Raw genomic sequence first — 25,761 nt, forward strand, 5'->3', positions numbered from 1 at the left:
CCCACTGTATGGGTTCAAATGAGTTGTAAGTTCTCTAGCAAGCAGGCGGGTTGGTCCCTTGCTGATCCTGCAGAACTGGGACACGGGCACAGGAGACAGCAGCAGCTGCTAGACGGAGATAAAGCTTGGGACCTTCAGTGCTTTCCTTTCTCCAAGCTAGTTCAGGAGACTGGGAAGATGGGAAGGCAGAGTACAATTAGAAAGTGTGGGTCGCCCCCCCTAATTAGAGATGATATATGGCAAATTTTTTATTTTATTAATCCTCAGCTGAGGATGGATATATTCATTGGTTTTACAGAGAAAAACGCATGTGTGTGTGAGTGTGTGTGTATGGGAGGAGAGAGGGGGAGAGAGAGAGAGAGATGGGGGCGGGGGGAGGAGACATTCATGTGAGAGAAATATCCATTGATTGCCTCCTGTACTCACACTGACAGGGGACTGAAACTGCAAGCCAGGTATATGCCCTGATTGGGAATCGAACCCGCAACCTTTCAGTGCATGGGGATGATGCTCCAACCAAGTGAGCCACACCAGCCAGGGACAATTTTGTTTTTAAAGGAAAAAAATATAACATCATGGTTACACACAACAGCTCTAGCAGGGGTATTCAATCTTTCGGCGTCTCGGGGCCATACTGGAAGAAGAGTTGTATTGAACCGCACATTAAACACACAAACACTAATGAAAACTGATGAAAAAAAAAGGGGAGTTTAAGTAAATTTATGATTTTGTGTTGGGCCATATTCATTGCCATCCTGGGCTGCATGTGGCCCACGAGCCATGGGCTGGACACCCCTGCCTAGAGACTTCCTGGGTTCACAATCCGACCTCTGCCATTTACTAGCTATGTGACCTTGAACGAATTACTGAGTTTTTCTGAGCTGTTTCCTCATCTCTACAATAGGGATATTATTACTCAACTCATATGGTTGAAGATTATAATGCATTCAAGATACCAGATTTTAGTGGATAAGTAAACAAATGTGAACTATTACAACTGTTAATACAACATAACAGTAACACAAACACATTAAGCAAGAGATTACCCCCAACCCAATCTCTCTCTCCATTATCCTCCCTTGGGCTCTTCATTGATAACTATTAAGTGCATTGCTTGGTGGCTTCCAGTATAGTTTCTCTCTTCATTCTGCTGGAACTTTGGCCTGAAGGTGACCCATAAGATGCACGAAATTGTTTTCTTCACCAGAAAAGGATGGTGTTCAAAGGGGCATTTGTTTGAGGAATGAATCAGAGTTCCTTTCTTTCAGCCACCTTTCTTCAAAGGATTAAAGCTTTGGACAGGAGGGGCATGGTAAAAAGCCCCATACTGTATTCCAAATGGCATGTATGGGTATGCGTGCATGCACTCTCTCTTACTGACAAGGAAGAGGGAGTTCTGAAAATTTTTGAGGAATCAGTAACAGAAAAGAGGACAAGGAACTGGTTACCTGGGAGCTCCTTGTTCATCTGCATCAGGAACTGCTTTTTTCCCTCTTCTCCCTTCAAGAAGACTGTCAAGGAGCCTGAGGGAGGAAAGTGGATCAACCACGGTCTCAGAAAAAAAGTAGGTTCTCCACCCCTTCTGGAGGGGAAGGAATAGCACAGATGAACAAGGATAAGGGAGGAAAAAGGACAGAAGAGAAAATGAAGGTAAATACCATATATTCTAAAACAAAAATGAAAGTGATGAGGGACAACAAGAAAAGCAAAGAGCTATGGAACAGGGTAAGAGGAAAAAAAAAAAAAAACAACAACCAACAGAGGTTAACCTGGAGGAGAAACACATGGGCATCAATGGGTAAGGGTCCAGCTTCCCCATTTCACTTGCTCAGGCTATGGAGCAGATTGCCATCTTCTGGTGTCATTCAATTTTCAAGCTTCACCCCCCCCCCCCCCCCCCGAATCCACACCCAGGGATATATTTATTGATTTTAGAGAAAGGGGGAGAGAAATATTGATATGAGAAACATCAATTGGTTACCTCTCCAACTCGCCCTGACCAGGAATCGAACCTGCATTGTAGGTATGTGTTCTGACCAGGAACTGAATGTACAGGACGACACCCAACCAACTGAGTTGCTCAGCCAGGCCTAATTTCCAAGCTGCTTTGATTCTTGATATAAAATGTTTTCCTTTTCTTATATCCATAATCCTTTATTCTCAAGAGAGCCTACAGCATTGTTTCCTTTCATCTTTGGGACTCCCAAGCACCACCCCCCGCCCCCCAGGAGAGATGCACCTCTTCAAAGCTGTCTCAGACAACCCAGGCTGGAACCAGAGCAAGAAGCAAGGGCAGAGGATGCGCTGTGGTTTGAAAGAGGCCTGAATACCGAGGTTGCGGGCTGTGGAGGACCTATCCTCAGCTCCAACCAGATGCTAGGCCTGCTGTGTTCTGAACTGTAGCACTCCATCTGCAGTGTGGTTGGACAATGTGGCTTCTAATCTACACTGCACCACTCACACATGGTAATGTCAAAGCAAGTAGGGCCCTAAGAGATCACCTGATCCAAATCCAATTTCCCAAGGAGGAAAGTAGGCCCCAGAGAGGTGAAGGAACTTGCCCAAAGTTATACAGCTAGTCAGGGTCTTTCTTGTCTCCTGAAGTAGATTCAGAATAGTGATTCTTGTGACTCACTGTCCCTTGACAAACACAGCCCAAAAAGTGCTTAGAGGTCATTAGAAGGCATCCCAAAAAGGTAACCCTGGTATTTCCCTGAAAGCCCCTGAGTGTACACACCCTTTAAGCGTTGCATTATTTGGCTACCAGGACAAGCCTGGAATTGGTTTTGGCCTTCATTTTAACCCCCAAGAGCGGCCAGAAGGCTGAAGGAGCTCTAACTGCTACCTGTCATGACTCCCCAGCCAGTTCTTAGAGACTGAAGCCAGGGACAATAAGGGGTGACACGGAAATTCTGTCACAATGCCAGAGACTAGGGAGCAATGGCCAAGTTCCTGGGACTTCAGCAAGGCAATTACGGCTGAGTTAAAACTGGGATGGACAGGGCTGGGATACCTGAGGTCGCAAAGCTGGGTAAGAAAAGGGAATGAGCAAGCAATCTAAATGACTTCAACTGGGATGGGTTGCTTGTTCACACAAAACACCTCCTTAATCGCAAAGATGTACTTTAACCCTTCGACTGCCTATACCCGACGAACTTTCTCCCAGAGCCAACTCACGTGAAGAGAATGTCACCATCATTACTATTCTTTTGCTTGTTTCTAATCCTTCCAAGGCCCTTTCCGGTCTCCTTTCCTTATGCCTTGGGTTCCTTTTACTCACATCCAACTAGTGTTTTCCACCCTATCTCCCAGACTGTAACTGATTCCATCCACTCCCACTCGGTTTTCCCCGTTCCTCCCCTCCAAATCTTCGGGCTCCCGCAGCCCCCGATGACTTTGGTAATTCCCCAGTCCGCCGCAAGCGCCTCAGATAAAGTGGATCCAGCCCTGCAGCTCCGGAGTTCCTCCACTGCCCGGGTGCTCGGGCCCACGTAGAGCGTAGTCACGGCCTCCGTTGTTGTCCCAGAACTCCTGGCCAGTCACGCGGTAGCGCAAGGCGAAAAGCAGGGCGCCGCCAATGGGCGGTGCGGGCAGACGGAAGGCGAAGCGGTCAGCGCGCGGCGGGGGCGGGGCCGGGCCGGCGTAGGCGGCGGGCGCCTCGCGTTGGCTCCGCCACCCGTCGGCGCTCCAGCGCACGCTCACGCGCTTCTCGTAGGCCAGGTCCAGCACGCGCGCGCTCCCGGCCACTCCCAGGGGGCTTGCCTCGGCGCGTTCCAGGCAGATGCGCTGTGCCTGCAAACGGGCAGCAAAGCCGGGTTCGCTGGCAGGATCCAGGGCGGCGCGCGCCTCCTGGGGACGAAAGAGGGAGAGGGAGGACCGAGCTCCGTAGACTAGAAAGCCCAGGCAGGGGGCGGGGTCAAGGCAACGAACTGGACCAATCCGAGCCCGATCCCGGGGTCCGGGCCGTCAGAGTGCTGCCCAGCTGCGAAAGTAGCCTAGAGCCCTTCGCCAAAAGGAAAGTGCAAGAGCAAGCCCAGGGTTGAGGGTGAAGATGGGTATTCCTTAATAAATTCACTCCCCGACGCCCGCCGCGGCAGGGTTGGGGAGGGGCGTGCCTCTGCCTCCTACCTGGAGGCCGCGGGCGCGGGGCTGGCAAGGCGCGAAGTGGCGGAGGGCGTCCCTCTGCAGCTGGATCTGCACGTGGCGGGGCACCCGAGGTAGCTCTCCGGGGCGGAAGCGGCGCACGGCGGCCAGCTCCAGCCCCAGCGCGTCGGCGAAACGCACTCTTTTGCGGGTGTCGGGGCTGCGGCTCCGAGGCGCCCGGGCTCCACCGCCTCCGGCGGGTGCAGAGCGAGCCCGGCGACCCCGATTCGTAGCAAGAAAGCGGGATCGGGCCCCGAGGCGCGCCCCACCCTCTCCTGGCTCCTCCTCCGGCTCCTCCTCAAGGCTTGGCCGCTGGCTGCGGTAGTAGGCGCGCTCCGTCAGTGCGGCAATGAAGCTCAGGTTGCGGGGAATGTCGGTGCGGGGGGGCCGCTCGCGAGACATGGCACCCCCCGCCCCACCGGGCCCGTCTGCAGCGCCGCCGCTTTGCCTTTGCTCCCAATGGCCAGCCCGCCCGGCGTCTCCCACACAGAAGCCGCCGGCTCCGCTTTTGCCGATCCTAGCGGTTGCGTCCTCTCCTTGCAGTCACCTCCAGGATCCTCCACCTCCTGTAGTTCTGCCTCGGTTCCGTGACTACCTTTCCCTCCCTCTGACCGTCATCTCCCCGGGTCTTAGACGGTCATCTCCTCCCTAGCGAGCTGTCTGCTCTGAGCGTGCGCTCAGCCGCACGCACCCTCGGGTCTCTAGGCCTTAGTGGCCCTGGCCCCCGCCCACAGCCCTCTGACAGGTGGCTCCCTATCTCTCTTCGCTGCTACTGCTGCTGCTGCTGCTGCTGCTGCTGCTGCTGAAGCAGGGGGCAGGGACTCCACCCTTTCGGTCCTGAGTGAGACCACTCTGCCATTTTTTTAAAAACGGCCTCAGCCTTGCTGGAAGAGTTAACACAGGATGTAAAGAGTAACGTTTCCTTTTCTTGCAGCAGAAGGTCCAAAACGCCCAGTGTGTGACTTTTTCTTAAGGGCTTACCTTTTTCTTTCCTAAACCCTAGGCTCCAGTTTTGGGAGCAGAGTGACGGTGCGTGCAAAAAGGGAAGGTCATGAAAACTAAGTAGCGTCCCAAAGAGAAGCTGAGATGTGCTCACGAGAGTGGGTGGCCATTGGAAAGAGTTCTGAACTGAGAGTTGTGGAAAGATATAGCTTCTGGTCTCACCTCTGACCTCTAGCTGCATGACCTTGAGCAAGGCACTTCTCTGTACCAGTTTTCTCGTCTGTAAAAATAAGTGAAATACAGTTCTGCTCTCTAACAGGACTGTAAGCCCTTTGATGACAGGCTGTGTCAGATTCATAGTTTCATCACACACTAGGCTCTCAAATTACTGAATAAATAAGCACACCCCTCTCTTGGAGCTGGGACTGTAGGGCTCTAGTTCCAGTGGAAGTTTCCAAAAGGCACAGAACTGGCATTTTTCTTCATTTTTTTCTGTTAGTGAAAAATGCGTGTGAAGTTTTGTTTAGTTTTTTCCTAACTTACCTACTGATCTTATATAGCACTTACAATGTGCTAGGGATGGTTGTAAGAGTTTGAAAACACTAACAGTACAGCCATCATAGGATTAGGTAGTATTATTATGGATGACTATTTTACAAATGAGAAAAATAGATGGAGAGAAGGGCTAGGACTCTTGCCAAGGATCACAAAGGTAATAACGGGAGCTTGGATTAGAACCTCAGCAGTCTGTCTCTAGCTTGCACTCTCTTTATCTACTTGATTATATAAGTTTAAAACATTTAATGGTAATACAGTTAACATCTTTAGAGTATTGAAATGGGGACTCTTAGAATAGAAATAGAATCTCTAAAACAGCAGGAGAGTTTAACTGTAACATCACAAGTGACTAAACTGGAAATAAATAGTGAGACATATACTATCTTAATATTGTATAATTCTTTCCTGTTTGCATTTTGACTCCAGCAATGCTATTGTATTGACTACAGCAATGCTATTTAGCTGGACTAAATTTTTAGAGTGACACTGAGTTTTTATTTTCTTATTTAATATATATGTATATAAGTCCATGGACATATTTTTTCATATTTTGGTGTAAAATAATGTTTCACTAATTTGTCTTACAGTAAACCAGTTTAAAACTGTCTTCCTTACTCTGGTAAAATATATCATTAATGGAATAGATAACATTAAAGGTTAGCCTATATGGCCTGAGGTTTTCTGGTAATAGCTCTGTTGCCTTGTCGACACTTTGAACTTCCATTCCTTGGCTGTGTGGTGTTAGTTTGAGAGCATTCTTGGGGTACAGAGCTTTGGACTCCGTTTAATTTGTGTTGGTCCAGCAGCTCTATTCTCCTGGCTGCTCAGACTGACACTGAACCTTTATTCCAGATAAGCCTTTGTTTCTTAACCAGCCACTGCAGTTATTTTCAAACATCTGACTGGGCCTGGGCCTGCTCAATAACTGGTCAGAGGCATTGAGTGATTGATTCAATCAACATTTACTGAGGGTCTATTTGTTAATATTTATTTATTTTTAGAGAGGGGAAGTGAGGGAGAAAGAAAGGGAGAGAAACATCAATGTGTGGTTGCCTCTCAAGCGCCCCCTACGGGGGACCTGGCCTGCAACCAAGGCATGTGCCCTGACTGGGAATCGAACCAGTGACCCTTGGGTTCTCAGGCCAGCGCTCAATCCACTGAGCCACACCAGCCAGGGTAGGGTCTATTAGTTCTTGAGGACATAAAAGTAAAATTCAGTTCCTGCTCTCAAAGAGCTTATAAATAAATGGGCAGCGGACAGAAATATATTTGGATCCTGAGACTTAAAAGTGTTTTCATATCAAGCAAATGTCTTAGAAGAAGTCAGGATCGTAAATGAAGGGCTAGACTAGGTTATTCCCAAAAGAAGGAAGCAACCTTGCTGGTGGCAGCCACAATGATCAGCTCAAGCAAAGAAGAAATGAGGGTGATTGAAAGGATACAGTTATAAAAGGAGTGGAATAAGCTCTGCATTTGAAATACAGGGAGAACTGAGTTTGGCCTTATAAATAGCATGGGTTCAGTTTGGACTTGTAAATGGCATGATAACAGCATCAATGACCTGAAGCAAAGGGGGACCTTGAAGCAATACAGTGTTAAGATTTCAAGTCAGAATTAGATTGAGTCCCAGCTTCTCATGTGGCTTTGGGCAAATTACTTAACCTTTCCAAGCCTTACTTTCCTCATCCATTGAATGAGGATAAAACAAAATAAGGATTGGTGTGAGAATAAAATATCATGCAAATAAAAGAAAGCACCTAGCACCTAATGAGGCTTCAAATGTGTTGGTTGTTACTATTATTACAGAAAAGACTTTGCTTGCCCAGTGGCCATAGGGGCAGATGGGAATACCAAGACTTAGACTAAAGGTAGGAGGAAATGGAACCAGCAGGAAAGGAGAATTGGGTTACCTTTTTCTGGCCTTCGGTCGGAGATCTCTCCAAATGGAGCTGAAGGAAGTGCCAGCTGCAGGAGCAGGTAGGCTCGTCAGGATGCCAGGGAGCTGTGGTCAGACAGCTTCACGTCCTATAAACTGCCCTGTATAAATGTACTGCCATGTATAAATAACAGACATACATAAAAATATGCACATATATGTAATCCGAAAGGATAAACATTAGCCTTGATTGGCACCTTCCAGGAAGGAAGGAGGAATTGTGGGAGCGGAACAGAGAGGGAAATTGAGGGCTTGTATTTTTTTCTATATACTGCTATGCTGTTTGACTTTTTCATAATGAAAATGTCTTCATGTGTTGGGGAAAAAGAATTAAAAAGAAAACCAGTCTGATTACAAAAAGAAGAAAGAAGATGAAAAGTTACCTGCAGAAATTGCTTGCGATCCAAGTTCTGGCTCCCTGATGCCTAGCTAAAGCTCCAACCTACCAGATCACTGGGTGAAAGGTCCTGGAAAAAAAGAGGAAGTGAAATGTGTGGTGTCCATGTTCTGTCTGCCAGTCCCACAGGGCGAGGCACCTGGCAGGTAGTTCCCACTGGTATGGGAACTGCTTCTCTTTTCCGGGCACCCACTCCAAGGCCAGAAAAATTCAACAAGTGTGTGGAACATCAAAGACCTTCTGCAAATGCTGAATTTGCTCCGAGGTTTGCTGAGGCCCAGGCGGCTTCTCTGGGCAGCCTCCGGGGTCGGACCCAGCCTAGCCCTCAGTGCCCTCTCCGCCCTCCTGCTCTTGGCCTCCAGCAGCCCTCTCTCTTCCCGAGTTGTGGCCCTTCCCAAGCCTGCGTCCCAGCCCCGCCCCTCTCTCTGGACGCATCTCTGGGCCCCATCATCACCAGGCGCCGGGCCCTCCCTCCTGCCCCCCCTTCTCCTCCCTCCTTCCTTCCCTCCCTTCCTCTCTCTCTCCCTCCCTCCCAGCTCCTGCACCAGGAAACGGCCTGGATCCCGGCAGCGCGCCTGACCCGTGAGATCCCTAACCTGGCAGGCGGGAGGGATTGGAGACTGGCTGAGGGTGGGGGTGAGGGAGGAGCTGGGCCTTTGGGCTGCACTGGGGGGAGCCGAGAGTAGAGATGGTGTCGGCAGGAAGCCCTTGGCCCTGGGTTTCCCGGGAGGACAGTCATTAAACATGGATTCGGCCACACAGCTGGTAGAGCGTTGGGGGCAGGGGCCCGGTCCTGGGAGCTGCAACCCCAGCCTTTCTCAGTCCGGACCCTGATCCCTGGCCTTCCCTGTCTGCCTAGCTCTGATATCCTGCTCCCCTTCCCAGGGCTCCAAGCTGGCCAGGAGGATGAAAGGCTCCAGCTGGGGGCTCCTTGCCACCAGCGCTGGGTCCTAAGAGCTGCCATCCAGGCTGGGTGAGTGTGCCCTTTCTTCTCTGTCCCTGGCAACCTTTGGCTTCCCCCACTTTTCCCTTCAGCCTCTGTCTCCTCCCCCATCTTATACCTCTGCTAGCATCTTCACATCACACCTCTGGGGAGGTCCTAAGCCTCTTCTCTAGCCAGAAGGTGTGTACTGTGTAGAGGGGGTTTATGGGGGTGTCAGAGAACTATTGTCTTATTATGGGGAAAAAAAGCTATAGTTTTAAATTTACTTGTTTTCATTTAATTCAGCATATTATGAATTTAATAGCCAACCCCTCATACCCTCACCATAACTTAATTTCCTTGTCCTTGCCTCTCTCTGCCCAGTGGTCTCTGAGTATTCCCTCCCACCTCCCTGTCTCATTGGGTTGGCCAAACTTGAAATGCCCCATTTGGGGTCTCTGACCATATATATTCATGCCAGTCTTTCATCCTTGACTGTTACAGCCGCCCGGATGGCGACCCCAGCCTCGGCCCCAGACACACGGGCTCTAGTGGCAGACTTTGTAGGCTATAAGCTGAGGCAGAAGGGTTATGTTTGTGGAGCCGGTCCCGGGGAGGGCCCAGCTGCTGACCCGCTGCACCAAGCCATGCGGGCTGCTGGAGATGAGTTTGAGACCCGCTTCCGTCGCACCTTCTCTGATCTGGCGGCTCAGCTGCATGTGACCCCAGGCTCAGCCCAGCAACGCTTCACCCAGGTCTCTGATGAACTCTTCCAAGGGGGCCCCAACTGGGGCCGCCTTGTGGCCTTCTTTGTCTTTGGAGCTGCTCTGTGTGCTGAGAGTGTCAACAAGGAGATGGAGCCACTTGTGGGACAAGTGCAGGAGTGGATGGTGGCCTACCTGGAGACGCGGCTGGCTGACTGGATCCACAGCAGTGGTGGCTGGGTAAGAAGCTTCTCAATTGCTGCTCTGCACATCCCTCTGCAAAGCTGGTCTCCAGGGGAAGGGGGGGCTTTGGCTGAGAATGAATGAGGCATGGAGGCTGAGAGTCCCTGTTTCGGTGGAGTCAGATGCCCTCACTATGGGCATCATGCTGGACTCTGCACTCCAGGGCTGCCAGGCAGTCATCACTGGATGGGCTTATGGTCTAAAGCAGAGGTCAGAATCCACAGTACCCGTGGGAGTGCCAGCAGGGAAATGGCATCCAGTCATCAGGAACATTTTACACTTGTGTATGTGGCACGGGGGCAGGAATCAGGGATGGGTGGTGGTCAGGCAAGTTGTAGCAAAGGATGTCAGTTCTGAGCAGAGTTTTTGACCAAGGAAAGGATGGGATTCACTTGAGGCGGGGAAGGCAGATGAGCCAGGCGCTCATGGGGGATGAGAGGGAATTGTAGCCAGTAGTGGCCGGAGACGGGCTGGGTGTGGGCAGTGCTTGCAATGAATGGTACTGGAACACTTCCTTTCCTCTCTTCTCTACTCTTTTCTCTCCTGATATCCCTTTCTCCTTCTTTCTCTCCTACTTCCCTTCTCTTCCACAGGCGGAGTTCACAGCTCTATACGGGGACGGGGCCCTGGAGGAGGCTCGACGCCTGCGGGAGGGGAACTGGGCCTCAGTGAGGACAGTGCTGACAGGGGCCGTGGCACTGGGGGCCCTGGTAACTGTAGGGGCCTTTTTTGCTAGCAAGTGAGAAAGTCCAAGGCCCAGTGGGGCTAGGTGTGGCTGGAGGACAGGCAAGCAGGAACAGGACAGAGAAATGCCCTTGAACGAAGTGGGGTGAATGGATGGGTATGGAACAGGGATGGGAAAGGTCAGGAATAATGTGTGAGGGAGCTGAGCATGCCAGGCAGGAAGTTGAAAGTGAACTGGAGACCTTGGGGAATGTATTCGGAAAGTCAGGGGGCCAGGAGATGGAGTCATTCCCGGGTTAGGGGGAGGTGGGAGGGATCATGCCTCTAGGTGTAGGCACAGGAAACTAGCTGGAGCTCTGTTTGCAGCCCTGAAGAAGGTGGACTTGCAGAAGGGGTTGGCGTCTCCATTGGATGAGTGGGATTTGGGGAAAACACAGAAGGCACATGCTTTTGAATGGAAGCTTGGATTCTCAGGTGATAGGGAGAGGTGGCTGCGACAGTGGGCTGCTTGGACATGTGTGTGCATGTGCACGTGTGCTCATGCTCATGTGCATGCTGGGCTGCTTGTCTAATCTGGTGGCAATGCGATTCTTTAAACAGAAAACATTCCCTCTTGCAGTGGCAAGAACAAGGGGCAGTTCTCTGCCTCCCTTCCAACCTTCTTCTCCCTCCTCCCCTTGTCCCGGTGCCTCAAGGCTGAGGGAGAAACACTGTATCCAGATGAGGGATTTGGGCACTTCTCTGTAGAAAGTCATTAACAGGGTTTTGGAGAGAAGAGCAATTCTGTAGCTGGCCTTGTTCTTTCATGGTCCCCCTTCCTTGTGCATCAAGCACTTGCTGCTGCCTCCCGGGCTCTGACAGAAAGGCAGGGCTGTGGAGCCTGCAGTGGGTAGAGGCTTTGGTAGCTGGACTTGCCTGCTGCCTTCTTCTCCCACTGGAGCACACTGGTGCCTAAAGTGTTCCCTATCTCTGGGACCTTCTGTACCCAAACTCTAAATTGGAGCTCTAATTAATTTTCCTTTTGAGTGTGGACGTAAATGCTGATCTAGAATACAGTCTGGGTCCTGCACTATGTCTCAGTGAGACTGTTGATGCCTTGAGAGGAACATTCCAGCTCTGAACCCCACAGGTGTGAGGGTGACATGTACTCCATGACTGGCCTGTTCTGTGTGGTGGGCTTTGGTGCTGCTTTATCAAGGGCCAGGTGTAGGGGTTCTAGAGTACCTACCATGATCTGGAAGCATTTATATTTTCTTTGAAGCCACGCTGTTTGCATGGGTGTTACTTGTCTGTACCTCAGAGTCTGCGAATGTTAACCTTAGAGCTCACAGTCTCCTAGAACAGATGCAGATTATAGCTTTTTCTTTTGAGAAAGAAATTATTTCACTCCAAATGCATGCCCTGAGCCAGACCTCACTGCTGCACTTTCTGAGGTGCTAAAATTGCTGCTCTCCAATGCTGACTTCTTCAGACAGTGCTCTAGAACCCTGCCCTTGATCCTGAGCACTGATCAGCTTAGTTAGACCATGGTTGACTCTTCTTGGAGATTTTTCACTTGGTCCCAGAAGGTGGCAACATAGTTGTACTCACTAGAATGTGGGACCTAAATTGGCCTCAGGTGTTTAGCCCAGACTTTTGTGCTTGAGAGAGGGCTGCACTTTTTAATGGTATTTACGGGGGAGGTGGTAGGCTGCATGTGCCACTTGGTCTGTCATGAGTATGCTGATACTAGAAACTCAGAGCTGCTCTGTGGCAGGCCGTTGGGGTGGGGTGGGGGGGTCTCTGACTCGCTCAGGACAAACTAGGCCAGTGGTTTTCAAACTGCTTGGCAGATCCCCAAAGTTTCCTAGGGGTTGCTTCAGGAGTCCTAGGGGGATATGAAGGTGAAGGGGGTGTGCTGAGCAGGCTGGGCTACTTGCCCTCAAACAGAACAGCTCTCCTTGTAGCTGTCTTATATATCGGGGTTCAGGGTAAGATTTTATTTGCATTAAGGGGTTTGCTGCTGAAAAAAAGTTGGAAAACCACTGACTAGACCATCAGCTCCAAATTGGAGCCTGTGCTCTCCCAGGTCTGGGGCAGACTCATCACCCTACTCTACCATAGGACGCCTATCCCTCTTAGCTCTTCTGGGGGGCCTTTGGCAAACAGGGGCAGCAGGGACCATAGTTACTGAAATGCCCTACTCTGAGGCCTTCACACCTGGGTGAAAGAAGAGGCTGTTTTCTGAAAGTGTAAGGGGCTTGGTCTGGATTCCCAGAAGCATAGCTTGGATGGGACCGCAGTGGGCTGTTTTGAACTATCCTGCCCTTATTAGCCTGATGGGGGCAATGGAAACCCCCGAGACTCTTCTGTCAGGGAAAAGTAGAGACTCTCTTCTAGAGCCATATAGTTCCTTGGGATTAGCTCTTGGCCAGGAAGGCTGAGTATGGCTCCCAATTTTTAAATCCATTAATTAAAAAAAAAAAGGTAAATAAATCTAATTGCCAGTTTTCAGAGATTTAATAGGTGGAGAGAATGTTTCCTTCTCTCTAGAACCCAAAGGGACAAATAGGGACTTGCTTAGGCCAAGGAAGGAGCAGAAGTAGGGCAACTGGGTCCTGCGATTATTAAGCCCACTCCCCACTTATTCTAGGGCATACACTATTTTACTTTTTTAAAATCATAAAATGGCGGGAGAACAGATTTGGTTAGTTTAGAAGAAAAGAAAAAGCTCTATAAATATAAATATATATTCCTGTATTTTTATTTAATAATTTATAAATACCAAGTTCATTTGACTTTTATTTTTGTGTAATATGTAATGGTCGTATTAAAAATAAATAAATAAATAAATAAATAAATAAAGCCCAGAAGTTTAATGAGAAGCACTGAGCAGGGTTTGTGACTTCTACACTGTATAAGCTGGGGTCAGAACATTTCCTGATCCAGTCATCTCTCCATGACCTTGTTAAAGGCAACAATTAGAGTAACAGAGATTTTGGAAAGTGTTGAGATAAAAAAACAAAATCAGAATTGTTTCCCTGTGCCCCTGCCTCGGCCAAATGCCCAGAGCCAAGAACTCCACCTGTGCTAGCCCAAGCCTTAAGAGGGTGTGTGTATATGGTACTTTGGGATGGCCACAAAGAAAAACCAAAAGAAAACCTTCTAAAAATCTTCGTGTGATGATAATCAAGTCCCCAGTTCTGGTGTAACCTGTAATCAGAAGTGTGTGATAATGAGCTTATCTCCTCAACACACCACTGTGCTGCTTTCTTCAGACTTAAAATAAGTCTGGCAAAAATGGAGTCCCTGCTTCCTTTCCTGGTCCCCTGAGACATTTGGTTTCAGGTATTTTAATGCAAACTGCTAAGTTGAATGGAAATTACAGGAATTATTCAGCCCATCCTTCTATACTTCTAGTGTAGGACCACATCGAAATCATGTGTGACAGAAATAATGCTCCTAATTTTAAATTACAATTGAGGAATTTTCCAGTCTTTCTATAGTCCAGTGCAATAAAATGACATTTGGGTTTATGCATTAAATTGTAGTGAGAAATATACTGCTTAGAGGAATCCAGGGTTGCGTTTTCATTCTTGGTAGAAAAATCTGCAGTGTAAGCCATCTTAAAATCCAAGAGTGGCTTGGTGAACATGGCACTAGGGGAAAGGGGATTTAGAAGCTCTTGATAGTTAATATCAGGCCATGATAGCTAATGCATTTATCTCCACTGCAGTTTTATAGGTTTAATGATTGATTGATATTTGCCAAAAGCATTTGCAACATCTTACTAGAATACTCAAAAGGCAAAACACAGGAAAATAGAAATTTTTAAAGTAGGGAAAATTGAAATATTACAATAAAATGAAAGCAACAGAAAAATGCACAGAAAGGATTTCTATAAGCAGATTTTCCCAAATACTAAAGTTTGGCTATGAATTCAGTTCTGAGCTTCTTGGCAGCTAAAGCCAATTAGAAAACATAATGAGATTCACATTCCTCAGGATTTGTAAAAGCACATCAGTTCCCAAGATGGGCAAAAAGTTTTGTGGCTCTTACGAGAAGGCACTGAGTGATATAGAGGACACCACCACGTATAATACCTGAGAGCAAGTATGTTGAGTTTTATACCACTGTTTCTTACAGAAACACCAAATAGGGATTCAGTAGGTCCTTAGTTTGCTATCAGGCTCATCACAATTTAGTTTAAACATGCTCTATGTTGCTACAGCTTCATATAGGGCTAAACTTTAGACTATCTAAATGGACAGATGTCTTGTTTTTCCGTCAGACAGTTTTCTGTAAATGTTATTTCTCCCAATGACACTTAAAGAAAAAGATTAGTTTTAGAGAGAGGGGAAAGGAGGGAGAGAGGGGCAGAGAGAAGGTTGCCTCTCATGCACCCTCTATTGGGAACCTGGCCTGCAACCCAGGCATGTGCCCTGACTGGGAATTGAACTAGCAACCCTTTGGTTCATAAGTTGGCACTCAATCCACTGAGCCACACCAGGCAGGGCTCCAAATGACACTTTTTTTTTTTTAAGCTGAATTTATTAAGTTGCCATTTTCTTAAAAAAAGATTTTATTTAGTTATTTCTAGAGAGAGGGGAAGGGAAGGAGAAAGGAGAGAAACATCAATGTGGGTGCCTCTCATGCAACCCCCACTGGAGACCTAGCCTGCAACCCAGGCATGTGCCCTGATTGGGAATTGAACCGGCGACCCGTTGGTTCATAGGCCACCCTTCAGTACACTGAGCCCCACCAGCCAGGGCCAAATGACACTTGTGATAAAAGTTAAGTATCAGTTACATTTTTAGCAAATTGATGGATTGTAGATATTCTGTGTTTTTACTTAAGACCACATCCTTTGAGAACTTTAAAAGTTGCCTTAAATGTGGATAGAGGCAAAATATAAATAACAGTATTTTAAAAATCAATCAAAAAACATAATTTAATGAAATGCTATATAGTTCTTCATTCAATCATTCATACAGCAAACACTCAAGCATCATCTGTGTGCTAAGCATAGTTGTAGATACTGAGTTAAAGTGAACAGGCACAGATTTCAGCCTACATGTTATTTTCTTTCTAGTAAAAAATAAGTAAATTTAATAATATTCACTAATATAATATTTCATGTTAGGTGACAAATGCTATGAAGAAAAATTCATTAGGGCAGGATTGGAAGACGTAAGAATGTATAGATTTCAATGTTTAATAGAGTGGTCAGGGAAGCCCTTATCTCTTTTTTAAAAACAGATTTTACTTATTTTTAGAGAAAGGGGAAGGGAGAGAGAAAGAGAGGGAGAGAAACATCAATGTGTGGTTGCCTTTCACATGCCCCCAACTGGGGACCTGGCCGGCAACCCCGGCATGTGCCCTGACGGGGAATTGAACCAGTGACCTTTCAGTTCAAAGGCCAGCACTCAATCCACTGAGCCACACCAGCCAGAGCAGGCCTCATTTCTAAGGTGACTTTTGAGTCAAGTCTTGAAAAATGAAATTGGAAATATATTTTTATTGATATTGAAAGATGTTTCTATATCTTATTAAAGAAAAAAGGAAATAGATTAGAAAATAATACATACAGTATAATCCCAAAAATAAATAAATGTGTGCACACAGCTCTATATGTATTTTTGTGTTGAAAATTTCAGGAAAGGTACGAAGTATACATCAAAATATTGGTAGTGATTATCTCTGGGTGGTGGATTTTATGGGTGATTTTGCCTTATTCTTTTTGCTGTTACTATTTTATTTTTTGATAAGGAATACATATTTCTGGTATAGTATATTAAAACATGTTTTTCAAGTACAAAGTTTTTAAAAAGTTAACCAAGCAGAATGAAAATTAAGCAGTGCAACAGAGGTTCCTTCTCATTTAAATGGTCACCCCACCCCACTTCCATACAAGGGCAGACCCTAGGGAGTTAAAGTAAGTAGGGCCAGAATTTGATTAGAAAGAACTGGAGTCTGTTCCAAAATACAGTGAATAAATGGGCTTCAAGATTCTATATCAGCACTGTCCCATATGAATATAATGCAAGCCACATATGTAGTTTTACATTTTACAGTAGCCTTATAAAAAAGAAAAAAAAGGTAAAACTAATCATACTATTTTATTTAACCCAATATATAAAAACTACTTAATTTCATCTTGTAATTAATATTAAACAATTAGGTTATTTTATGGTCTTTTTTTCATACAAGTCATTGAAATCTGGTATACATTTGACACTTCCAGCACATAATTTGGATTACCTATGTTTCAAGTGCTCAGTCGCCATATGTGACTACCATATTAAACAGTGCAGTTCTAGATTATAAAGAATTATTGTAGTCAGTAAAAATTTCAAAGCAGGAGTCAAAAATAGGCATGAAACTATCAAGAAGCCAAATATTTATGTTTAGTGAGAAAACTTACTTTCTGGACAAAACTGGAGATGCCCTCATCCATTCTATTTATTTAATTATTTTCTTGACTGCACTGGCTACTCACTTCTGTTAACACATTTTTTTTCTTCTAGGGCACATCACTGAGTTTCAGTTTTCCCAAATTTCCCCAGCTCTCTGTTGATCACTGAAGGAAAATTAACTCATATGGGCGAATCTCTTATCATTACATACTAATTTTAAAAAAATTCATTCTCAGAGGGAAGGATTGCCTGCATCTATAAAAGGCAAGATATTAAATCAGATTACAGAGGATGATTCATTCAGTTACCACTTATTGAGTACACAGTGATAGGCAATAGACAAATATCAGTAAGAAGGTGTCCATACCTTCTAAGAGAGTAGTATCTTTACAAGTCACCATTCAAACATCTTTTTAAATGTGTTTGTAAATGTAATCATGCTATTAGAGTAAGTTTGGAAATTGGAAGTTTTTTTAAATTTTAAATAAAAATAATATATGATGTGGAAAAATTGTAGAACATAGAAAATTAAAAAGATCAATCATAATCCTATTACCCAGAGAGAACCACTACATTTTGGCATATTTCTTTTCCATCTTTTATCCATGCTTATATTTTATGATCATACTGTATATATGATATTGTATATTCCAATTGTGATTACCATTATATTGCAAGCATTTTTATCATTAAAAAATTTTGAAGGCATAATGACTATATTAAATTACATCTATGTTTGTACAATACTTTCCCTGAAAGTGCCCACTTGGACATTCAAGTTTTTTACGTTTTTTCACTTTGATGAATATTTTTGTCTTCAAATGTTTTTCCAGTTTTTAGATTATTTCTTTAGAACAGATTATAAGAAATACAATTACTGGGATAAGAATTTCAACATTTTAAAAGCTTTAGGTTCATACTGCCAAAAGAAAGATTCTAGTGTTTCTTGTTCTGCCCCGCTATGTCCAAGTTTTTTTAAAAAGTAAAATTTTAATTATTCTTTATATAAAATTTTACATTCTACTTTGACTAACAAATTTTTGCATGTTATCACACACTATGTATAAACCTTTAAATAGGTGCATAATCTTTGGATGTAATTATAGTTTGCCTAAACATTTGTCTATTGTTGGAACTTAATTTTTCCCCCCAATTTCAGCATCATGTATAATGTAATCTTTGTGTTTTAAAGCAGACCTTACAGTAATTTTGATCAATCTGAGCTTTGAAAGTTGGCACTGAATTCCCTATTCACTTCTAATTAGTTCCATGACTTAGGTAACTTATTTCACGTTTTCCTCAACCATAAAAAAGGTTATGGTTTAGAAATACTTCATACGGTTGTCATGAGAATGCAAGGAGATAATATAGCAAGGAGGCTAGAATAGTGCTGGTTACAAAAAAATCAAGTGCTCAACAAAATTAGGATTCAAGGCATTTTGAAATCACATTTTTCCTTAATTGGTTTGCTTAAACTACATTCCAATAAAATATCCGAATATTGATTAGATTAAGTACAGTAAAAAGATTTTTCTGCCCTGACCAGTGTGCTCAGTTGATTGGGCAGCTTTCCTCAAAGCTCAAGGTCACTTGGTTGATTCCAGTCAGGGCACATGCCTGGGCTGCGCTTCCCTCCCAGGTCAGGGCGCGTAGGAGAGACAACCAAGGCATGTTTCTCTCCCTCTCTTTCTCCTTCCCCCTATCTAGAAATAAATAAAATCTTAAAAATGTTTTTTCTTCTAACGAATGCACAGTCTTTTAGAGCTTATCTTCTGAGCTCAAATTAGTTCTCCCAGACCACTGAAGCTGGAATGTCTGATAAAGTAATTTTCAGTGAAATTTTAGGCAACTGTGACTCCGTCCCTAGATCCCCTGTTCCTGAAGTAAGGATTTGTGACAAAAAGTGAGGGTGAAGGGGGAAGAATGAGGTATTCTGAGCTTTTGGGACTTGCAATTGGGGATCTCCTCTAGTTCAAAACCCTCTGCTCCACGCATGAACATCCTGTTGGGTTTGTGTGGTTGGTTTATTTTGTTTTGTTTTGTTTTTTAAACTATTTGGTTGTACTCATGTTAACCTGGTTTAAACCATAGCATGGTCTGGCTACAAACACTCTCTTGCAGACTTAGCACCGCCGTTCATTCCTTTTTAATAAATGCATAGAATCACTACTAAAATATGGCAACCCTGCCTCGCAGGAGTAGGTCTCATTAGTATTTTCGAGTGTAACCGTGTGATGGGAACCTGACAGGAGAAATTCCTCTGGGGTCTCAAGAAGGGTTTAGGGGCTGGGAAAGCACTGAAGATGAAGGGTGGTCCCCAGGTCCCCAGTCAATGCATCCTTCAATCAGCAAACATTATTGGACACTTAATTGTTAGTTGTCTAGGCACACTGTCCCACGGTGCAGGTGCAAATATGAAAAGGACCCAGCCTCTTACCTCCAAGCTCACAATCTAATTAGGAAACGCAGCACAAAATGATTAAGCGCACAGTGAAGTAGGCCCCCTTGTCATGGGAAAGGAAGGGAGGCTAGTGGGAAGCTTCCCAGGAGAGGTGATGCTCACGTTTGCGACGTCTTATTGAAGAGGCAGTGCATGTACAGAGGCACTGATGGGTGCAGGCACACCGAATGGAACGAGGAGTGTGGAAATAACATTTGCGAAGTAGCCTAGTCCTGAGGTCTCTAAGCCACGGTAAGGAGCTTTGAGACTACCTGGACAGGAAACCAGGTCTGGGAGTGGTGGCGAGTGGAGGCGCAACTTTGGATGCTAAGACCCATTAAGGGGCTCTAGCAAACAATCCGAGCAAGAGAAGGAACAGGCTGAAACTGGGGCATGCGCAGAGGGCTTGAAAAAAAATGATATACCTCTGCAGGAACAACAGACAAGATTCGTGTGCCTGGTAGCTCAGGTATGAGGATTCCTTCCTGCTTTGCGGTTTGGGAAACCTGGTGGATGGCAGTACCAATAACTTGAATGGGAAAAGTAAGCTCCTTCCCGGGAAGCTCCATTCAGAATCCTCCATTTCCAGCAACATACCAACTACTGGTTCTTTTCTGGTCAGGAGACCAGTTTCCAGAAACCGCCGCTGTGTTTCCGGCCTCTGCCTTCCAACAGCTCACCACTTGGCGACCATAATATCAAGATGGCGGCCACCTTGAGACTAGTCACGTGACCTCGACTTTCCCTTGCTATAAGCCCGGCAGGCTGTCCGGGGGCAAGGTTCAACTGTCATAAAAACGGGTGTCAGTCTTTCAGGAGCCAATCGACATCTGAGTCTGGGCCACTGCGGGAAGGCAATCGGAAGATTGGTCTAGCCAGCGGCCAATCACGGAGCGTCATATGCTTCGTGGGCCCGCCCACAGACTGGAGAAGTAGGAATGCCGTCACAGCGTGGCGGTATTGTTACCTAAGGACTTGAGAGGAGGTGGGACGTGTGTTGATTGACACACCGATTTCACCTACCGGGATTTAAGAATTTGGCGCAATACCCCCGCCTTGGAGGAGGGATCTTATTTGATTGCCAAGTAATATTCCCCAATGGAGTCCTAGCTCATGGTGACCGGCAGGCTGCTTGACTAATGAGTCGTCGGCGAGGCCTGCGCAGCTCTCCAATCGCTAGGCGGCGGGCCCCAGTCTGAGCGGCGATGGCGGCGGCGGCGGCGGCGGCAGCGGCAGCGGGGGCTGCGGGCGGTCGGGGCTCCGGGCCGGGGCGGCGGCGCCATCTTGTGCCCGGGGCCGGTGGGGAGGCCGGGGAGGGGGCCCCGGGGGGCGCAGGGGACTACGGGAACGGCCTGGAGTCTGAGGAACTGGAGCCTGAGGAGCTGCTGCTGGAGCCCGAGCCGGAGCCCGAGCCTGAAGAGGAGCCGCCCCGGCCCCGCGCCCCACCGGGAGCCTCGGGCCCTGGGCCTGGCTCGGGAGTCCCCGGCAGTCAGGAGGAGGAGGAGGAGTCGGGACTGGTCGAGGGTGACCCGGGGGACGGCGCCATTGAAGATCCGGTGAGGGAAGGAGGGCGAACGAGCTGGCCGCCAACCGGCCGGGTCACGGGAGGCCCAGAGCTCAGGCTAGCGGGAGGCAGGCGGGGGTGCGGGTGGGCGGGGAATAACGTGGCTGGGGCCGGGCCCGGATCCTCGACCGCCAGAAGAGGCCCAGCCCGGTTGATTCAGTCATCATGGGTGTCTAGTGTTATATAGAAGGTAGCTTGCATTTTTTTCTCATAATGACCCTCGCATGGCGTGAGGGAAATGGCCGAGCATGGCTGGGGCCGCACGCGGTGCGAGTGCAGGGCAGAGCCCCTGCGGTGGTTCCTCTTAGCTCTTCTCCATACTTCCCCCACTCATTGTAGGAGCTGGAAGCGATCAAAGCTCGAGTCAGGGAAATGGAGGAAGAAGCGGAGAAGCTAAAGGAGCTACAAAACGAGGTAGAGAAGCAGATGAATATGAGTCCACCTCCAGGCAATGGTGAGTAACTAACTGGCGGTTGCACGAGGAGCCAGGGTCGTCGGATTGGAAGGGTTGGGGGAGCACGGGGTATGTGGGATTGGATGCTCGGACCTTGGAGCTGCCTGTGTGAGCAATTACTGGTCAGGTGCTGCGGTCATAGTCCATTGTGTATTTCTCTGACCTTTATGAGACAGCAATGTTTTGGTGATGTAGTCTTGTGTCTTCCTTTGTCCGTGTTATAAATATATTTCTCTTTGTTCTTAGTCTATCTCCATCCTTTGTGGAGGTTGCCAGCTGGCATTTGACCTTCAAGTCTAATAGTTGTTCCTTAAGTTGAAGACCCTTTAGTTAGGAGTCCTGAGAGAAACGGCTCAGCTGCAGAAGCTTCCCCTTTAATCTAGAAATGTCAAGTTTCAGCCCACTTAATTTTTTTCACTTTTCAAATTATTTCAACCAAAGCTATTCAATAGGGACTTGATTTGGGAAGGGATTCCTGTACTTTTTCTTTGATTTAAAGAAAAAAATGTAATAATCTGTTTTTTAATTTGTTTCAATGTTTAGGGAGCACCTACTGTGTGCTAGGCACTATTCTAGGTAAGGGTGATTATTTATTTTTTTCCCAAGCCGGCCCAGTGATCATGTCTATAGAGGAGAAGATGGAGGCTGATGCCCGTTCCATCTATGTTGGCAATGTATGTACTAGGGCCCAGGTTGGGGTTGGTGGGAGCTCTTATTTTGAGGAGTTATTTAATAGGAGTCTTGAAAGCACATCTTCAGGATAGGTGGTGGATTTGGGGTGTGGGGGGATGGTTGGAAGGAGATGAAAGGTAATGGCAATCAGCAGAGGTTCTGGGGTTGGAAAGAAAAGAGATTAGTTCCTTAGAGCACCAGATTTGATGTGCCTTAGTCTATATGGATGGCCTAGCCCAAAGGCTAAGCAGGGCATCTGTTGAGATGGAAGTTTGTCCAGTACCTTTGAAATGTACCCCCCACCCCACCCCCCCGCACACACATATCCCCACAGGTGGACTATGGTGCAACAGCAGAAGAGCTGGAAGCACACTTCCATGGCTGTGGTTCAGTTAACCGTGTTACCATACTCTGTGACAAATTTAGTGGCCATCCCAAAGGGTAAGTATAGAAGTAAGTTGAGGTCATTTTAATCACAGTTTAAAAATAGGTTATTTTATATTGACCACCTAATTCACTTGCTGTTAAAAAAAAAAGTGTTCTTCGTCTTTTAGGATAAGGCATTAACATTGGTATACAGGGCTGGGTAAAAGTTGGTTTACAGTGGGTTGTATGGAAAAATATGTAATATAATAATAAACTGTATTTCGTGTGCTTAAAACTGTAAACATACTTTTGCCCACCCCTGCATATCAGGGGTTGCACATAAATGCCTTCAGAGTCCAGACAAAACAAAATGAAGTCTAGAATATAGATGGGATCATGGACTAGAAGGAGAGGGGCAGCTTCTATTTGGCCCTCGCTGGTTCTGCCACATGAAAATCCAGGCCCTGTATATCCTGTCTTATAATTTTCCAAGAGTGGCTGGAAATTTTAACTTAACAATTTTTTTGGACCAATAATTTAAAATATGAACACACCCAAACAAAGCATGCCTGCAAGTTGGATTTGACCTATGAGCTACTGTTTGCAATCTCAAATAGCTAAAGTGACACTTTTTCCAGGTTTGCATATATAGAGTTCTCAGACAAAGAGTCAGTGAGGACTTCCCTGGCCTTAGATGAGTCCTTATTTAGAGGAAGACAAATCAAGGTAAGCTCCATGCTCATTGCTGTTTTATTTCCATGTAAATTCTCCAGGTTGACTAAAGCTGTGTTGTATATCCCTTACTCTTAGGTGATCCCAAAACGAACCAACAGACCAGGCATCAGCACAACAGACCGAGGTTTCCCACGAGCCCGATACCGTGCCCGGACCACTAACTACAACAGTTCCCGATCTCGATTCTACAGTGGTTTTAACAGCAGGCCCCGGGGTCGCGTCTACAGGTCAGGATAGATGGGCTGCTCCTCTCCCCCGCCTCCCATGAGCCCTTGTATGCTTCCTTCTCTCCTGATCTGAGGAACATCCCTCCCTAACCCTCCCCTTGGTCTCCAGGGACTTGGTCTTCTGCCTGTGCAGGGTGAGGAAGGTAGTTGCAGGCCAGGAGGCCAATCTCAACATCTTTTTCTGGAGCAGGAATTGGTGATAAGGGCTGGATCTCTCCACTGTGTTCTGAGAGATGCTTCTTCCCCAGCCTTATTTTCCTTGACAGTTGGTGGCAGTGAATGTGTTTACACAGAAGGTCTGGAAGAACAGGGCCTCAGAGCAGTGAAAGTACTGCTTGGACATTTTTACTTTTTCTAGAGTTAGGAAGGGGATGACGTTTGAATGTCCCTTGGAAGAATATCAGAGGCTAGTTGATCATCCTCATCAACCATGTGGGAGGATAGTGAGATAATCTTTAACTCTTTCACTGAGCCAGCCTTTTGCAGGGTTACTTTTCTCACTAAGCCTAGTGTGGTTTCCATGTTGCTTCTCTGCTTTGTTTCTGTCTCTTTTTGTTTAAATAGGTAAGTTAGGCATATAGTCTTGGGCACTTTATAACATTTATCTATTTGCTCCCAGGAGTTAGGATCTGTTGGTGAGGGCCTAGGTTTTAAGAACTCTGAAGAACTGAAAACTGTATACACAATGAGTCCTTCCCCGCCCCCGCCCCCCACCTTTGTGTCTCAGATACACTTCTCTATTGCTACTATTTGGAGAAGTATTTTGTTAATCCCCCTCCCCCCCATTTGCCAGCTGTGTCACTGTTTCTGGGATTGTGGGGTCAGTTTTAGGACACTTGGAAACTTCTTTCCCCGTTCCCTTCACAGTAACTGGGGCGAGGGCCCATGGGGAGGGGCTTGTACTGAACTATCTACTGATCATGTTAACACCTAACTCTCCTTCTTTCTTCCAGGGGCCGGGCTAGAGCGACTTCATGGTATTCCCCTTACTAAAAAAAAGTGTGTATTAGGAGGAGAGAGAGGAAAAAAAGAGGAAAGAAGGAAAAAAAAAGAATTAAAAAAAAAAAGAAAAACAGAAGATGACCTTGATGGAAAAAATATTAAAAAAAAAAAAAAAGATATACTGTGGAAGGGGGGAGAATCCCATAACTAACTGCTGAGGAGGGACCTGCTTTGGGGAGTAGGGGAAGGCCCAGGGAGTGGGGCAGGGGGCTGCTCATTCACTCTGGGGATTCGCCATGGACTCGACTCAACTGCGCAAGCTGCTCCCACTGTTTCCCTGTCCCACTTCACCCCCTTGGGGGCTGCTCAAGGGTAGGTGGGCGTGGATGGTAGGAGGGTTTTGTTTTTGTTTTTGTTTTTTTACCCAGGGCTCTGGAAGGACACCAAACTGTTCTGCTTGTTACCTTCCCTCCATCTTCTCCCTCACTTTCACAGTACCCTCCTGCCTGCTCCTGTCCTGCCAGGTCAACCAACCCTGCCCACCCCTCTTTTCTGGCTCCCTGTTCCTCCAGATTGCCTGGTGATCTATTTTGTTTCCTTTTGTGTTTCTTTTTCTGTTTTGAGTGTCTTTCTTTGCAGGTTTCTGTAGCCGGAAGATCTCCGATCCGCTCCCAGCGGCTCCAGTGTAAATTCCCCTACCCCCTGGGGGAATGCACTACCTTGTTTTGGGGGTTTGGGGGCGTTTTTTGTTTTTCAGTTTTTTTCTTTGCCTTTTTTCCCCCCTTTTATTTGGAGGGAATGGGAGGAAGTGGGCGCAGGGAGGTGGGAGGTGGATTTTGTTTATTTTTTTAGCTCATTTCCAGTGGGTGGGAGTTTTTTTAAAATATGTGTCATGAATAAAGTTGTTTTTGAAAATAAAAATTGTTTCGCCTTTTGAGTGTAAGAATTATTTATCTATCTTCCTGTTCTCTCTTAGATCCCAGATGGCTGTTAATTCTCCTTTGTGGAAGTGCTGGTGTTGTGGAAGGGAAGTTCTCACTTAATGAATTAAGGAGTAGGAGTTAAAATTACAACCAGCAGCAACAGTATGTGTTCAGTTGAGGATGGGTGTTCTGGATAGCATGTAGCCCTGCTTTGATTAACATTTAAAGTGTAAATTAAATGAGCCTGGGAAAGTAAAAGAATGGCCAGAGGAGAATGATCTAATACCACCACCTCTGTGTGTGCTGATAAAACTTACATGCGAATGATTATACCAGTGGCACTAGATGCTTAGATCGGGGTCCTTTCTTCTCTTCTTTACTACAAGCAAAGTAGGCTGTAGGAAAAAAAAATAGCATTTAGCTAACAGACAATTGCAAAGCTTAAATTGTCTTAGCCATGCAGTGACCACATAGTATCAGCTAGTTTATTTTGGATCATTTCATTCACAAAGAC

At 46.4% G+C, this 25,761-nt stretch overlaps 2 protein-coding genes across 6 annotated transcripts; one reads left to right on the forward strand and one right to left on the reverse strand.

Annotated features, from left to right (window-relative positions):
• Positions 1-1,917: 1,917 nt before the first annotated feature.
• On the reverse strand, positions 1,918-4,545 carry PPP1R3E (protein phosphatase 1 regulatory subunit 3E). The gene is made up of 2 exons (XM_054577835.1): positions 4,129-4,545; positions 1,918-3,849 (listed from the first exon to the last, which is right to left on the reverse strand). The coding sequence occupies exons 1-2, from the start codon at positions 4,543-4,545 to the stop codon at positions 3,427-3,429; spliced, it is 840 nt and encodes a 279-aa protein (XP_054433810.1). The 3' UTR covers positions 1,918-3,426.
• Positions 4,180-25,213, forward strand: LOC129074140 (bcl-2-like protein 2). Of its 5 annotated transcripts, none has more exons than XM_054577829.1 (7): positions 20,570-20,920; positions 21,268-21,382; positions 21,989-22,056; positions 22,389-22,495; positions 23,059-23,146; positions 23,231-23,382; positions 24,336-25,213. In XM_054577829.1, the coding sequence occupies exons 1-7, from the start codon at positions 20,570-20,572 to the stop codon at positions 24,373-24,375; spliced, it is 921 nt and encodes a 306-aa protein (XP_054433804.1). In that variant the 3' UTR covers positions 24,376-25,213. The 5 variants fall into 5 exon arrangements, with proteins under 5 accessions (XP_054433807.1, XP_054433806.1, XP_054433808.1 ...); XM_054577834.1 differs by lacking the exon at positions 20,570-20,920 and adding an exon at positions 21,041-21,118; XM_054577832.1 differs by lacking the exons at positions 20,570-20,920; positions 21,268-21,382; positions 21,989-22,056; ... (2 more) ...; positions 23,231-23,382; positions 24,336-25,213 and adding exons at positions 4,180-4,217; positions 8,862-8,949; positions 9,403-9,842; positions 10,439-12,269.
• The last annotated feature ends 548 nt before the right edge of the window (positions 25,214-25,761 follow it).

The sequence above is a fragment of the Pteronotus mesoamericanus genome, unplaced genomic scaffold (genome assembly GCF_021234165.1).
Source record: "Pteronotus mesoamericanus isolate MK-2021 breed Mesoamerican mustached bat unplaced genomic scaffold, CSHL_Meso_final contig_46, whole genome shotgun sequence".
In the NCBI taxonomy this organism is placed as follows: Eukaryota; Metazoa; Chordata; class Mammalia; order Chiroptera; family Mormoopidae; genus Pteronotus; species Pteronotus mesoamericanus.